The following is a 15780-nucleotide window of genomic DNA, read 5'->3' as shown; positions in this document are numbered from 1 at the left end:
GCGGGACTCCTCGCATATAATAGACCCGAGGTGAATGTTACTTCCTCCTGCCTGTGTTCTCGGGCTGGGACACTTGGACCCTGGAAGCTGTGTGAGTTGAGGTTGTAGAACGTGCTAATCCTAATTTCCAAATGGGTTTTCCCCCTCAGCGGCTTCTTTTCAGCTGGCAAGGTCCCCGTGGTGGGAACCATTGACTGGGGCCCTTTTCTCACCGACATGCCAAGCCCTCCCCTTTGTCCCGTTTTTTACTATCAGTCTGGTACTTGATATGGAGGGAGGATGCATCTTAGCTCCTCCTTCTTGTCGTACCAGCCCCCAGCTCTCCCTCGGGGCGCCCCCCATGGACACCCTCCGGCTCTCTGTTCTCACCCCAGCTGCGGCATTTCTGCTCAGGGCTCCGTCTGTCTTCCCGTCTTTCCCCCTCCCCCAGATAGGCCTTCCCCAAATATCCTTACAATATCTCTCCTTCTCCCTTGTTTTCGTCTTGGTCTATGGTATTTATGGGAATTTCTACAAGAAGTCTCTAAAAGTGCCCCCAGAGTTTCTAGTATACAGTGCAGACCTTTCTAGAGTTCTTCCTATCTAGTCCATGAAGATCCCAGAATCCCACCGTCTCAAAAGCCTGCCCAGTGCCCCACCCCCATACCTGCCTGCTGACCTCTGCCCTCCGGCGTCCTCTTCCCAAACCACAGGGCACCTAGCACACCGGCCTCACCTTAAGCTTTCCCGCCAGACTTGGCCCTCCTGTCTTAACGTCCCCTTTGTTCTTATTAAATAGGTGATTGGGTCTTTGGAGTCTCCACTGTCATTAAAAGTCCAGTCTCTCTTAGTTGTCCTCAGCTTTGCTCCAGAATCAAGGCACTGCATGCTGTTTTTTCCATAGAAAGAGCAGCCTCCCTCCCACTCCTGGGCCTGGGACCTTGCGCTCTCCCTGCTGCTTCCTCTAGGAAGCGTCAGGCTCCTGAACCTCTGGGCTCAGAGCCTGCTGTGCCAGCCCCTCTCACAGCAGCAATCACAGGCTGGCCTCATTTGGGACATAATGTCGGCCTTTCCTGTTGAATAGTTGCACTGGGAACCTCAGAGCTGGTCCAGCACAAGCAGTGTACACCACTCATTCCCAAATCCGTTCGTGTCCAGCATTCTTTCCTATAAGAGAATTGGTTTGGGACTTCAGATTTATTCAGTGCCAAAGGAGGATTTTCTAAAATAAGGTGTAGAGAAAGGAGAAATGCCATTTTATAAGGTCACCGATTAAATGATTGGGTAGAGTTCCCAGGCATGATTTCTTGAGTAACTTTATACCCGAAATGATGTTCCTACTGCTTCACCCTCACTGCTTCCCTTGGAAGAGCTGATTTCTTTTCATTCTTGGGTCTCATTCTGTACACGACTCCGCAGGGGACCCCTGCTTTACCGTCTTCAGGACGCTGGGCGATTCAAGTCAGTGAGTAGTGACTCAATAAAGGCCGCTCCGGATCCCGTGGCTCTTGCATTTTCGTGAATGTTAAGGGTTCATGTGTCGCCCATGTGTTGTTAAAATGCCCCCTAGCAGGTCTCCAGGGAGGCTTGAGAGCGGCTGGGCCCGTGAGCCATGGCCGCTGAGCCTGCGCATCCGGAGCCTGTGCTCCGCAACGGGAGAGGCCACAGCAGTGAGAGGCCCGCGTACCGCAAAAAAAAAAAATAATAAAATAAACAACAACAAAAAGCCCATGCTGGGAGCATCCCAATTTTGCCAATCTAGGCACTCAACAGCAGGAGTTCAGTGCTGGTTCGAGTGAGTAAGACAGACCCTACCCTGCACCTCGCCTGCCCCACAGTGTGGCTGAGGGGTCCCTGGAGCAGCCAGCAGGCTGGGGACCCCCGGGCACCCCGTCCCAACGGAGGAGAAAGAAAAGAGCAGGGAGCCAAGTGTGAAGGGTGAGGGGCAGTGGGGTTATTCCTAGAACTCAGAGGAGAAGCAGCCTCTGGAAATAATAATCAGCAGGAAGCAAAAGATGAATTCAGAAAACTGGCCTTTTCAGTGAGACACAAAAGCATGGCTTCTAAGAAACAGCGCCTCAAGGAGCCAGGGGATTGTGATGCAAGGCAGAGGCAAGGGACTTGGGGGATCAGGACTGTCAGAAAACCGAGGCGACAGCAGAAAAAGAAACTGTTCATTGGAGGCAGTAAAAACCAAAAGTGACGGAGAAAAGCAAACTGACAGAGTGGTGTGGGAAAAACATTTCACAAGCCACTTAATACATGCAGAAGAGGCTAAGGGATGAAACAGTGGAGAAGCTGAGAACAGGCAAGGAATCTGATTTGGAAACACAGATAAGGTGGAAACAGAAGGACTGAAATTGTTACCACAACGCAGGCCAGAGCTGAAGACGTGGCTGAAAGGGCTTTCCCGGCCTTCCTGGAAAAACGGGAGAAAGACATTTCACCCTGAAGACAAACTATGAACTACGAGGCCTGAGAAACTCAAGAACCCAGGAGAACAAGCTACCTGCCACAGAAGGGACCATAGTCCAGCCACCTACAGATTTCTCTTCTGCTGCCTGGGATTCCAGGACGGAGGCAACTGCGCTGGAGTTTTACAGAGAAAAGTCACAATCCCAGGCGTTCAGCCTCACCAGGCTTGTTTGTTTGTTTTTGGTGTGTGAACGCCCATCAGGAAACCGTACACTGTCATCTGTGACAAAGCTTTGTGGCCGAGAAAGTATAGCCAGGATGGATTTGGTCTGGAAGCACTTCCTCGGGCTAATAATCCAACTCCACACCTGCCAGGGCCACACCCTCCCGTGCACTTCCGGAGAGAGGTCTGGGAGCTCAAAATGAGAGCCCGACTGCCCTCTTCCTGGGGCTGCAGTGACGGGTCAGCCAGGTCCAGGGCTGGGACACTACTGGGAAAGGCTTTGAGAAACAAGTCTTTGCTCTCTTCCACAAACCAGAGATGCCCCAGACAACCCAGTGGCCTTTGAAAACTTTCAATGCTATGGAGTCTAAAGAATTATATTGTGCAACTTTAAAACCATAACAAAATTCATCGGGTTTCTTTCAGTGGGAGAGACAGAAAAGCCACTAGCGACGGAAAAGATTTGCTATCAAGCGCCCTTTATATGTTGTCTTAAATTTAGGACGCAAATGCTTTTGTTAAGTCTGCTTAACCAGGATGGAAGAAGGGCTCACCAGAAGAACAGAATGAAAAAAAAAGTTGAGGAAAACACACCTACACATGCAGTGATCAGCGCTTGAGGTTTGCATTTGCATACGCGCGCGCGCGCGCGCGCGCGCACACACACACGAGCACACACACATCATGTATATTCAGATATGTACGTCCATCATGTGTCCAGTATATTCTACAGTGAGCACAAATTATCTAATCAAAAATCAATTTATTTTTTAAGGAAGAAGAAAAAATAAAAGAAGGAAACTGGAGGGCATGGCGGGGGTCCCACAACGCTGTCCCTGCCCTGACTGCCCTTGAGCCTGTTACGGCACCATTGATACTCGCTCCCACAAGACAAATGGTTTTGTTGCTTGAGAGGAGGGTGGGTCTGGGGAAAACCGCCTCTCTGGGAAATGAGGGGTGTGTGTGTGTGTGTGTATGTGCTTTTTTGTAAAATGTTTCCCAAGTTATTGGTGGAGCCTAAGGCGTTCACTTATTTTTCTGGACCGGCTGGCTAGACTTCCCAACGGGAAAAAGACCTTGGGAAAGAAACATCTGGGGAGCCCTGGCCCCTCCTCCCCCCAAGGAAGCACCTTGTTATTAACTGGGAATTCTTTATAGCTGGGCGGGAGGAAGTTTTTGGCTGTAAACTGTCATGCACGGCAGCCTTCATTGAAAGGACCCGGAGAGCGGAGACGCTTATCCTGAGAACCAAGAACAAAGATCCAGAAAATCAGGCACAGAGGAGAAAGGAAAAATACTAGGCGGTGACAGCCCGGAGACCTCCCCAGCTACGGCGCAGCCCCTAAGCCCCCGCGTCTCGCCCAGCTGCGCGCTGAGCTTCCCGCGCGCCGCTCTGGAACCCTGGACCTTCCTTCTGGAGGGAAGAAATGTCGCTGCTCACGTTTGAGAGCTAACATCCTTTTCTGCCGGGGCTTTATTCTTATTTGTCCTTCCCCCTCCCGTTTGTGGAGCCGAATTGAAATCGGAACCACAGTTACTGGAGCGACCTGGTAAACCCGCGGGTCCTCACCCGCGCTTCCAGACTTTGGGAAAATCGACCCCGAAGCATCAGCGCCAGGAGAGCTCCCGCCTCAGGGGCCAAGGAGTGTCCTAAGCTTCGCTCCCGGCCGGGGGTTTTAGAGACCCTCAACTGCCTGGTACCCAAGCTTCTTCCCCCTCCACCTCACACCCACCCCCCTTTATTCTAAGTGCGCAGGCTCGGGAGGTCTCAACCGCACAGATGACCTTTAGACATCTTTAATTTCTCCGGAAAGCCCCCCAAAGCCTATGGCCCGAAGAGCCTGGTGGAAGGCGACTCAGCAGGGTCCGGGTGCCGGGAGCAAATGAGGTCCTTTTACTGCCTCTTTCCAGAAGGAAACTGACCCCTCGGGTCAGCTCCCTGGGCATTTCCTTGCATCCTAGACAACAACAACAAAAAAACTGAGAAATGCGACAGTGGCGGGGTGCGCCGGGCCTCGCGACTCCGCAGGCCCCATCTGGAGAGGGGCGGAAAGGTAGCCGGGGGAGCGCGCTCACCCCTCCCCAGGGGGCTGCGGGCGCGCGGTCCCCCGGCATTCTCGACCCCGGAGAGAGCCCGGCCCCGCGCGGGGCTGAGCAGGGTTAGCGCGGGGCGCAGATTCCACGACCTCCCCGCAGAGCCAGCCCCCTTGCTAAGTGCAGGGTTGTTCGGAATGGGTGCCCCGCCGATGCGTGGCTTTTCCCAGAGGGCGTGAGGTGGGGTGAGCGCCGAGCAGACGCGGGGAACCGAGGCTGGGACCACGCGCCCTCTTTACCGAGGCGCGCAGACCGCGTCCCGACGCCGAGCATCTGCTGCCGTTCCCCTTCCTGGGCTCCCGTTTTAGGAGGAATGTTATTGTCTGAAGAGACCCTATTGAACTATTTCCTGCTCTTTGTCACCTTTCCTTCGCTCTCCTCGCGGAGGTTCTCCCCGAAAGGTGATAAACCACTCGAGCCGCGCACGGCCGGGCGCTGCGGCCGGCCGGGTGGGGAGACGCCCCTGGAACCCGGCTCGCCAGGAACGCCTGGCCCGCCCCCTCCCACTCTCACCTTCCGCAAAAGCAGAGACCAGAACCCACAGAAGTGGAGCCACCTCTCGGGTTACACTCAGTGCGCGCACAGACCTCGTCCTCAAAGTCCTGCTTGGATAAGGGGGGAGCGAGGAAACATCCCCCAAGGGGTCGTTTGGTTGATTTGGGCCTATCATCTCCCTCTCGGGGCGCTGGATGGGCCCGTGGGCAGAGACTCCGAGCGTGGGCCCTCCCTTTCCAGACAGGCGAGGGCTGCGGAGAACAGGGGACGCCGGGTGGGCTGATCCATGGTCGTGGGTGTTAGCGGAGTCACCTGAAGCGCCGGGGGCCGAGGGACGTGTCGGGACGGGACCGGGCTCGGTGGCGGGCTGAGCTTTCGGAGGAGCGGAGACCAGCCCGACCCGGGCTAGGCACAGGGCTCGCCCTTAAGCGTGGCTGTGCGCGATGGTCGCTGGCGAGGGACGGACACAGGCTCGGGCGCAGGTGAGAGCCGCGGTGCGACTCCAGGCTGGCACACCTGCGGGGTCCTGGGTGCGCTTCGAGAGAGAGAGAGAGAGAGAGAGAGAGAGAGAGAGAGAGAGAGAGAGAGAGAGAGAGAGGGAGAGGGAGAGGGAGAGGGAGAGGGAGAGGGAGAGAGAGAGAGGAGGGCCCCGCGCGCGAGAGCTGGGGAGCTTCGCGGGCAGCCGGGCAACTCCTCGGCGAGGTGCGTGCGGGGCGAGCTCGGGAGCCCTGCCCATCCATCCCCACGCCGTCCGTCCCCCATCCCCTCCCGGCTTTCGGGGCCAGCCCGGCCGCTTTGATGGAGGTGCAAACATTTGGAGGAGGGCGGAGGTGTAGGCGCTGGGCCGGGGCTCGCGGGGCCTGGCTCCGGATTTACAGAAGGCAGGCGCGGGAGCCCATTGTTGGCCCCCCGCCTCCGCGGCGCGCCCGGCTGAGTCTGATATGGCCGCTCGCGGCCAATGGGCAGCGGCCCTGGCACTTCAAAGGGCGCGCGGCCCAATCCGCCGCGCCCCCTCGGCGGCTCCCGAGGCTCTATTTATGCCGAGGGGTGATTTTCTCTCCCCGGAGACCTCCTCCAGTAGCTCCTTGCGGGAGTTCAAGTGGAATAACCTTCCCCCCCCTTCCCCCGCCCCTCCCCCCCGGATCTCTATCCTCGTCCTCCTCCCAGGTCTGTGCTGGCACCCGGGCGCCTCGCAGGTCTTGGCCCAAGCGGCCCCTCTTCCTGGAAGAGCGGCCGCCTACTGGGGCGAAGGTGGCTCTCGGGTAGCAAGTCGGGGCTTCGGGGGGCGGTGGGGAGGCGCAGGCGGGAGGATGAGCTCCCCCGGCACCGACGGCGCGGGGAAGAGCCTGCAGTACCGAGTGGACCACCTGCTGAGCGCCGTGGAGAGCGAGCTGCAGGCGGGCAGCGAGAAGGGCGACCCCACGGAACGCGAGCTGCGCGTGGGCCTGGAGGAGAGCGAGCTGTGGCTGCGCTTCAAGGAGCTCACCAACGAGATGATCGTGACCAAGAACGGCAGGTAGGCGCGCAACAACCCGGCGTGTGCCACGCGCTCGGGCGGGCCGGGCAGCCGGGCTGCAAAGTTCCTTACCTTCCAACACTTTCTCCCGGTCTTTTTGCTCATTTCCGCTCAGACTGGGGAACAGACCCCTGTGGCCCCTAATTGTCCCTCTGGGACTTCTTCGCGTAATCCTCACTTCTGGGCATGAGGACTCCCGGGGGACTCCCTCGAGCCGCGCCTCGCCCACGCTTGCCCCGCGGGCTGGACCCGAGTGCTGCAACCCTCTGCCAGGTCCTCTCCCGCCCTGCCTCTGGAGGCCGGGGGTGGGTAGTGAGGAGGGCTCCTGTGGATCTAGGAGAGTCCTGGGAAGGGGGGCGCTCGGGCGTCCCCTTTGTAAGTTCCCAAGGGGGCTCCTCTTTGCTCCAAATGCAGATGCCCCTGGCTTCTTCGTTCTAACGGGTCAGATCCGGGGTCCTCCAGCTGCGCTCCTTCCTTTCCAGGAGGATGTTCCCGGTGCTGAAGGTGAGCGTGTCTGGCCTGGACCCCAACGCCATGTACTCCTTCCTGCTGGACTTCGTGGCGGCCGACAACCACCGCTGGAAGTACGTGAACGGGGAGTGGGTGCCAGGGGGCAAGCCTGAGCCGCAGGCGCCCAGCTGCGTCTACATCCATCCCGACTCGCCCAACTTCGGGGCGCACTGGATGAAGGCGCCGGTCTCCTTCAGCAAAGTCAAGCTCACCAACAAGCTCAATGGAGGGGGCCAGGTAGGTGTGATGGGGTGCGGACACGGGGCGGCGGACGACGCGAGGAGGGGCCCCCGAGACTCTGCACCTTGTCCCCGGGGAGTCTTGGAAGGGCGCTGCGCTCACGGAGGTGACATCTGCCTTCCTCGGTTCAGCCTGCAGTGTTGTTTATAGTAAACTGACGACGGTAACACCAAGGCCTGGAGAGCGGGGAGAGGGCGCAAAGCCTCCCCTTTGAACACTCGGGCAGATCTCAAGTTTGGGGGAACTTTTGCGTCCTAGCCCTCAACTTTCCTAGGGGTAGAGAAAATACCAGTCTTGACAGTTAAACGGTCGCTTTAGCGCTGAATACGTCCACGTATTTACTGCGTGGAGTCTGAACAAACTTGTAAATCTGTCCTTTTCTACAGAACATCTTTACTTGGGGATTGTTCCTGGGAGACCCGGTGTTCCCGTAAGCTGCGATCTCGCTCAAGCATTTAAAGCTGTCTGCAGCTGCCCTGGAAGCCTTAGAACTTTACTCTACCAGGTCAAAGCATTTCGTGATGGGCATTCATTGCCTTTAATGGTGTGCAGCATCTCACATTCCTTTTCCAAACTAGTGGTGAGAGCAGCACCTAATGGGAAACCTACCAACTTCAACAGGGAAGACGTTTTCCTGCGAGCTGCAGGGTCTTCTGCATCTTGGATGTATTTTTCTCCTCCTCAGCAGGACACGTGGACGTTTTCTTGTCTTAACGGTAGGACTTTGATGATCTCCATTCCCGTGTTTATGTCTCTCAGATCATGTTGAACTCCTTACATAAGTATGAGCCTCGAATCCACATCGTGAGAGTTGGGGGTCCGCAGCGCATGATCACCAGTCACTGCTTCCCGGAGACGCAGTTCATAGCGGTGACCGCTTATCAGAACGAAGAGGTGAGAGGGGCGCGGGCAGCCGTCGGTCTGGCGAAGGCTCTGCGGGAGGTTCCCGGGAATGCCAGGAGCCTGTGTGATGATTGTACTTTTAGACTGATAATTAGTGCCCTTTCAAGTAATTTACCGTAACTATAAAATTGGAACAGCGGGAGAAAAGTTTTAAAATAAGTACTCATTCAAGCACTTTCCCCTTTAGTTTTCCATAAAAGTGTCCACTACTAAAGGCTCAAAATGAAAAGATGAATAAAACATTTAGGTTAAAGGACTGTAAGAATTTAAGAACAGGACTTCAGAGAAAGGGGCGGGGGGCCTCTCCTTACTCTGGGAATCTTCCTAAGAGGGTTGGGGGCATCCCTCCAGATCTGTGGTGTGAGGAGTCGCCTAGATACAGAATCCGGTCTAGTGCCTGTAAATTCATATCTAAGTCTGACCCCAAAGTGCAGGCGGTTTGTGATTAGCGGGTCAAGGTGTCGGTGGGTGTTGACTGCCAGCTAGAACCAGTCACTGTTCCCAAGCAGACCCGGGTTATGTTCTGAGCCCTGTTTGTCTGGTTGATACACACAGCACATTGTCAGCAGGAGGTTAAACGTATTGTGAATTCCACTCGGAAAGTCAGCCTCTAAAAGCTTTCCGTGACTGTGCTCTTCTTTATAAAATATGCTGATTCCTCGGCTACTTCAGATCCAAATAGAAAGATATACCAGGAAATAAATCTGATTGCATTTGAATATGTAGAGGGGGCGCTGGGGGTCCCCGATTTCTTGGGGCCCGATTGAATCCTCTGGCGAATGAGCAACCTACTAGTAAACGCAACTTCTTGTTTTTCAGATCACAGCTCTTAAAATTAAATACAATCCATTTGCAAAAGCTTTCCTTGATGCAAAGGAAAGGTGAGAGAATTCTAACTATACCCTTTGAGCAAAGAAGTGTGCAGAAAGCTGAGCTATTGCTGCAAATACTGTGTGTGAATGTCCTCCTTGACAATTCGCTGCACTTCTTTGGCAGAAGCCATCACAAGGACGTGATGGAAGACCCCGGAGACAGCCAGCAGTCTGGGCACTCCCCATGTACGGTTTGTTGCGCTCTGGCCAGATGTACCTTGTTTCAGGGGCTAGCCTGCTGGGAGCTGGAAGCTGGGGATGGAGCAGACAGGGCTTCTGGGTGCCCTTGGGGAGCACATTACCCTTTGCTGTGCGAGGCACCTGGCCCTGTGTGTTGATGCTGTTAGGACTGGTCCTCAACCTCCTGGCCCTCAGCCTCTGCTCCATCTGGGCTTGCGGATGCTCCCCCCGCCCACAGGACTCCTGACAGAGAAGCCTGGGGAGAAGTTGCGGGGGTTCTTTTGCTGTGCTTCAAGGCAGCTCCAGCCATGGCCTGGATGGGTGTTTACACCCTGCTGTGTGGGACAAGAGGAGAGCCCGGCTCGTATCCACTTTGAGATGGTTTCTCTTTTTGTTAATGACTGAAAACTGGAGGACCATGTTTGGGACGATGCTTGTGATCACGTGTGGTTTTCCCCTTAGCCTGCTTCGGTTCTGGGTATGGCCCATCAGCTCATGCTGGAAGCAGTGGAGCATAGGATGGGAAAGTCTGCTTTAAGTCTAGCTTCCTTTAGGAGTTCCATGAGCCAGCGAAGTGATGCAGGTCTGCAGCAGAGTCCGTTAGGAGGAAGGGCTGTGTCTAGCCCTCCTCTCCACGCAGGGAGGGGACCCTGAGAGAGGAAAGTTAGTGTTTGCTGCCCACTTCAGGAGTCTGGACGAACCAGCGTGGCATCCTCCTCAAACTGTGTGTGTTTCTTTCTTTTTCTATTTCTTTTTCTTTCTTCCTGTCTCCCTGTCTCCCTGTCTCCCTGTCTCCCTCCTCCCTCCCTCCCCCCTCCCTCCCTCCCTCCCTCCCCCCTCCCTCCCTCCCTCTCTGTCTCCCTCCCTCCCTCCCCCCCTCCCTCCCTCCCTGTCTCCCTTCCTCCCGGTCTCCCTCCCTCCCTCCCTTCCTCCCTCCCTCCCTCCCCCTCCCTCCCTCCCTCCCTCCCTGTCTCCCTCCCTCTCTGTCTCCCTCCCTCCCTCCCTCCCTCCCTTCTTGTCATCTTCTGGACTAATTTAGCAAACAGCTCTCCTAAGTGGCTCATGGGCTGCCGCGTCATAGAGCAGAATATGAACAACTGCTTTGGCAAGTGATGGAGCCCAAACTTTGTGGCCACATCTGGACCTTCCCCTCATTTGAATGTTGTCTGAAGAATTGTTTGTAGTTTGGGAATTGGAGCCAGAGTTGTCGTCCTCCTCGTGGTTGTTTTTCTGATTTCTTTTTTAAAGTTAAAAAGGAAATGGAGAAGAAATTGGCGTTTTAAAGGAGGGCAGGGCAATGTTGGAACAATGTTCTGATTGATGTGTAAGGCGGGGAGAGTGTGGGCCTAAAGCAGAAGAAAGGTGAGCGGAACATGGGTGCCCCTCCAGCCAGGACAGCAGCCCCTCTGTGCTACGGTGTGGGGTGGGACGAGGGGGACGAGGGCCTCCGCTGCACGGCTCGCCCCGTGTGTCCTGAATGCGCCTGGCTCTGAGTCTGAATTCTGTCTTTTTTTACATTATATTCAAGCTCAGAAGGTAGGCCCTGAAAGCTAACCTGCCTGGGGGAACGGAACATCCCATAAGAGGCCGGGAGGATTCTGGGTGTTTAGGAGGCATCAGGCTTGACTGAGGTCGGGGTCAGTCTCCCAGGGTTTCGGCTGTCCTGTGGATTTAGAAACCTTGGCCAGCCTGAGGCACCTGAAGACTCCGCTGGGTCCTCGGTGTTCCCGAATCCTGAGCAAAAGATCTGCCACTTCCTGGCCTCTGCCCTCCCGTCTTTTGGTAGTTTTTGTTTGTTTGTGTGTTTTGGGGTTTTGGGGGGCCATGCCGCTCAGCCTGTGGGATCTTAGTTCCCTGACCAGGGTGAACCTGGTCCTGGGCAGTGAGTTCGGAGCCCTCACCGCTGCACCTCTGGGGGCTTCCCCTCCTGTCCTTTAAATAATGGAAGTGGTGAAAAGTCAGGCACTCAGCATTCTTCTCTCACAGCAGGGGGGTGGTTGCTTCCTGGAACCAGCACCCTGTGTCCACCTGCCACCCCTCACCCTCAGTTTGGAGGCCCCCTCTCTCTTCCCTCCACGCATGGCTGTGAAAGGTACCCGGCCCTGAGGAACCACCGCCCAGCCCCCTACCCCAGCCCTTACGCGCATCGGAACAATTCTCCAAGTAAGTCCTGAGCGGAAGCAGGCCCGGGCTTTGGGGGTGGCCGGAAGACCTCTGGAAAGGGAAAGGCAGTCTGCAGGGATCCAGAGGGACCTTCTTTTCATGTCCGTGTTACTGCTGGCTCGACCACAGAGACGTCCAGTCCAGGGGGCCTTTGGGGCTGGATGTGGCCGTTGTTGCTCCAGCGTTCTTACTCCAGGACTGTGGGCCCATGTCTAGGCGCCCAGGTTTGGATATTTCATGAACCCTTCGAAAGTGATGATGTCGGGCCAGCCAGGCACTCGAGTTCCTAGCTTGACTGGCACACGGGTGTTTCTCCACGTATGGTACCCGGGTCAGCAGCCCCAGTATCATCTGAAGAGCCCCCAGATTCACGGAATCAGAAGCTCTAGGGGTGGGCCCAGCACTTGGTGGTTTAACAAGCCCCTAGGCGACCCTGGTGCCGGCTTGAGTCCTGTGATCAGCGGGCCAGACCGTGAAGATCCTTGGACCTAATTCTCTCGAACACCATGGATGCCCAGACTTCATTTTGTCTGGCTCCAAAAGGAGGGAAAAAGTGAATGAACACCATAAAACAATGAAGCAATTAAAGCTGATTTGAAATGAAAGGAGCTTATTTGGGAAGGAAATAGTTGTCCAGCCAGAGGCTAGAAGATCATATTTTAAATTTTGCCTGGTTTCTAAAGCCCTTTTAATTCTTAAGAAATAATCCTTTGGGGAAAAGGCAGGTTAAAATTGCATTGATTTTATTTTTAAAGGTAATTAATCCTCAATCATGTGATTGTAGGATTCCATTTCTACAGGGCAGCTGTTGATCTAATGATAAAGAAAAAGCCTGGGGACTGGAATATATTCAAATATATACATTGGACAATAAGTGTTAGCCTCTGATGACCAATTTAGCAGGCTAGTGGACTGTTTTCTCTACTTAATATCGCACACATTTTGTTTTCAACGTTGGGTAGCTCCAGCTATTGGTAGTATTTCAATGCACTTTGTCACTCTTGGAAGATCCCACCAGTAATGACACTTTCTTACGTCCCGTAGCGTATTCTGACAGTTCATCTGCGTGTTTGTCCATGCTCCCATCCCACGACAATTGGTCCAGCCTTGGAATGCCTGCCCACACCAGCATGCTCCCCATGAGTCCGAATGCTGGTTCTCCTACGGGCTCCAGGTAACGTATGTCTGGGGAATGATGCAAACCGTCCCGGGAGTGCCTATGACTTCATGCCGTCTCATTCACTGGCCTCTATTCTGCCCTTCACTTATGGGTGTTGAGTTTTTGCTTATAACTTGACCGTTTAGCCAGGTGTGTCCGGCGACCCCAGGTCACACGAATGCTGTGAGTTCCTGCTTCAGCCTGTCCTCTGGAAAGACCAGTTGCTCCCTCAGCCTGGATGGGAGCTGGGCTGTGACGCAAGGGAACCAGGAACCCTATCCTGGCTTTGCTGTTTACTAGTTCTTGTGATGGACAAGTCTCTTGAGCCTTGTTTCTTCAAGAAAAGGGCACTAGGTAACCCCAGCCTCAGCCTGTCTTTACAGGGTTATTGGGGTCAGTAGGTGAATTTTGCAGAAATGTTTCCAGAACCTTTTTTGACAGGCGGATTTAAATTAAGGAAATAACTTTGTTGGATTTCTGTGGATGTAGAATCAATGTTCTTAACGTATATGCTGGGTAACTTGTAAAGAATGATGACTATTTTCTTAACTCGAAAATTATATAGAGGGAGACTGGCTTAAAAAATCGAGCCGGTCGGTAAATGTACTGCACTTCTTCATAGGATTATTACAACAGAGAACTAAAATAACAAAACTAGAGGTCAGTCCACATTTTCTAATGAGGAAATGGACTCAAAGATATTAAATGATTGGACAAGTTGGCTTACAGCAGACTGAGTCTGTAGACAAGGCATCTTGACCTCAAAAGCAGAACAGTTTCTGTGTATAGAATATCGCTATTTGCCTAAGATCTTAATTCTTTAGTTTTAGGAAACAATTCCTTTAAAATAAGAATCTGATTGTCTACTGTTAAAAGTAAAGCAAGCAATACCTAATCCGCGGGCTCTTCCAAGGCTCTGAAGGCATCTAGAAAACTGCTGTGAATTGGATGGTCTGTAGGTTACAAAGGGCCCCCCCAACCCCGCCCCGAGGATGTTAGAGGTTGTCAGTGTATCTCGGAGCCTTGTTTCTCTGCATCTGTAAAATGGGGATGGTAACCTACCTCACTTAACTCAGGCCCGTTTGCATGTTCAAATGCATCTGAAGTGCAGGACATGGCTTGGTGAACTGTATAGCCCATGACAGTGTATAGTCTCATTATTCATTTATAAAAGGATTCTACTATAAGAGAGAGACATTTTCCTGAAACAAAATTGTAGCCTAGTGTCATGCTACTCAAGCCTGTGTTCCCAGACCGGGGGGTTTAATACCCATTTCCAATTCCTTCTTTCAGAGATGGGGAAACAGAGCCTCAGAGGTGGTCGCAGAACAAGGCTAACGTGATAAAGCTATTTAACCAGGGTTTGCTTCCGGGTCTCACTGCTGGTGCACTTCTTCCTGCCGTGGGTCAGGCTAACTAACGCGTGCTGAGATGTGCTGCCCATACGGCAGCCACTGGACGCTCACCCTCCACCACTCGGTGTTTGAGAAGCCTGTCGTCCCCCTCGAAGGAATCCCTGCAGGGTGGGGGGCGTGCTAGTTAACAGATACTTAGACACATCCTCTGAAACATCTGATTCAGTATATCTGAGAATTTTGGATTCTGAACATGAGCAAAGCTGGAGTGTTTTGCTCTGCCAGGAGTTATGTCTACGTCAGCAGCCTTTTTAACTATTGATTTTGTCCTAATGATTTTGTTCATTGTTAATACATGAGACAATAACTTCTATGCACGTCAGAGTGTGGTTTAGTGACACAGAGGAAGGGGCCCGTTTGAAAGAAAGCTGCCATGTAACCCACTTATCAGGAGTGGGATTTGGGGGGCTTGTTTTCCCCTCCTGCAGCTGATCTGGAGCCCCTCCCCAGGTCTCTGACTTGTCTGTTTTTCCATTTTTCCATTTCAGTCAGTACCCCAGCCTGTGGTCTGTGAGCAGCGGCACCATCACCCCCGGTGCCCAGGCGGCAGGGATATCCAACGGGCTGGGAGCCCAGTTCTTTCGAGGTTCTTCTGCTCACTCTGCCTCTCTCGCCCATCCAGTCTCCGCTCCCTCCTCCTCGGGATCCCCACTGTACGAAGGGGCCTCCTCGGCCACAGATATTGCCGACAGCCAGTATGATGCCTCCGCCCAGGCCCGCCTCCTGGCCTCATGGACGCCCGTGTCACCTCCGTCCATGTGAGCCGGAGCCTGTGTCTTAAAGATGCAATGACTTTCTCGTGGCAGCAAGTCTTGGTTTGATTGGTAGGCTCATGGGGAGGGGGAAGGGAATAAGGCCTTAAAATAAATAAGAGGAGAATACACGTTCTTTCGAGAGCTGCACTGACACCACCTTTGTTCATCTTCTGTGGTGGCAGTGCCGTCCTGGGTCCTTGTATGCTGCAGGTGAATTCAAGCGTGCAAACAATGCAGTTGGCCTAACTCGCCATGATTCACAGTAAAAATGACTTGCTAGCATATGCAGAAACTTTGTTTCTCGTACAGCACGTAGGTGACTCTGGCACATATGTAAACTCCACTGGTCCTACTCTAGTGAGATAAAAAGCACACTTTTAATTCTCTTCCTTGTTGCTTTCAAGTAGCCTTCAGGTCCCCCTTGCGGCAGGGGTCGCAGTTGGAGCTGAGCTGTGAAAGACAGAATTAAATCATAGTTGAGGACGGCAGATTGTAGTTAAAGTGGAAATGTCCAGCTCTGCCCGCTAGCATGTTTATTTTATGCATATGTAGCTAATCTCTTGTACTGTTAAACCTACCACTGTTTATATTTTTCTCCTGATAATGTAGCCAAAGACAATCAGCAGAAGGCATTTTCTGCAAAATAAAGGCGATGTGCAAAGTTGGTTGGTCTAGTTATTGTTCAGACTTCTCCTCTTTCGGAGTGAGATTTTGCTGTTCGTTATAGCTGGTGGTTAAGACTGTCCTGGAGAAGCGCTTTCAATCTGTTCCAGACTTTAGTATTTGACCTGATCAGTTGCAGGACTGGAAGTGAAATTTGCATGTATTTATTTACTCAAGGCTAATGGCCACAAAATGCAA

At 53.5% G+C, this 15780-nt stretch overlaps 1 protein-coding gene across 3 annotated transcripts; it reads left to right on the top strand.

Moving 5' to 3' along the window:
• Positions 1-6516: 6516 nt before the first annotated feature.
• TBXT (T-box transcription factor T) lies at positions 6517-14926 on the top strand. Of its 3 annotated transcripts, none has more exons than XM_004314988.3 (8): positions 6517-6722; positions 7205-7469; positions 8232-8366; positions 9195-9256; positions 9372-9433; positions 11417-11590; positions 12635-12764; positions 14653-14926. In XM_004314988.3, the coding sequence occupies exons 1-8, from the start codon at positions 6517-6519 to the stop codon at positions 14924-14926; spliced, it is 1308 nt and encodes a 435-aa protein (XP_004315036.1). The 3 variants fall into 3 exon arrangements, with proteins under 3 accessions (XP_004315036.1, XP_033723256.1, XP_004315037.1); XM_033867365.2 differs by having other exon boundaries at positions 11414-11590; XM_004314989.3 differs by lacking the exon at positions 11417-11590.
• The last annotated feature ends 854 nt before the right edge of the window (positions 14927-15780 follow it).

Source organism: Tursiops truncatus, chromosome 12 (assembly GCF_011762595.2).
Source record: "Tursiops truncatus isolate mTurTru1 chromosome 12, mTurTru1.mat.Y, whole genome shotgun sequence".
In the NCBI taxonomy this organism is placed as follows: Eukaryota; Metazoa; Chordata; class Mammalia; order Artiodactyla; family Delphinidae; genus Tursiops; species Tursiops truncatus.
The sequence above is the reverse complement of the archived record's forward strand: the minus strand, read 5'-3'. Positions and strand labels throughout refer to the sequence as shown.

Bases quoted from the DNA above. Each gene is read 5' to 3' on its own strand.
- TBXT (XM_033867365.2), top strand. From the start codon at position 6,517: ATGAGCTCCCCCGGCACCGACGGCGCGGGGAAGAGCCTGCAGTACCGA. The intron at 7,470-8,231 runs GTAGGTGTGATG...TATGTCTCTCAG, and splicing joins AGCTCAATGGAGGGGGCCAG to ATCATGTTGAACTCCTTACA. The intron at 9,257-9,371 runs GTGAGAGAATTC...CTTCTTTGGCAG, and splicing joins TTCCTTGATGCAAAGGAAAG to AAGCCATCACAAGGACGTGA.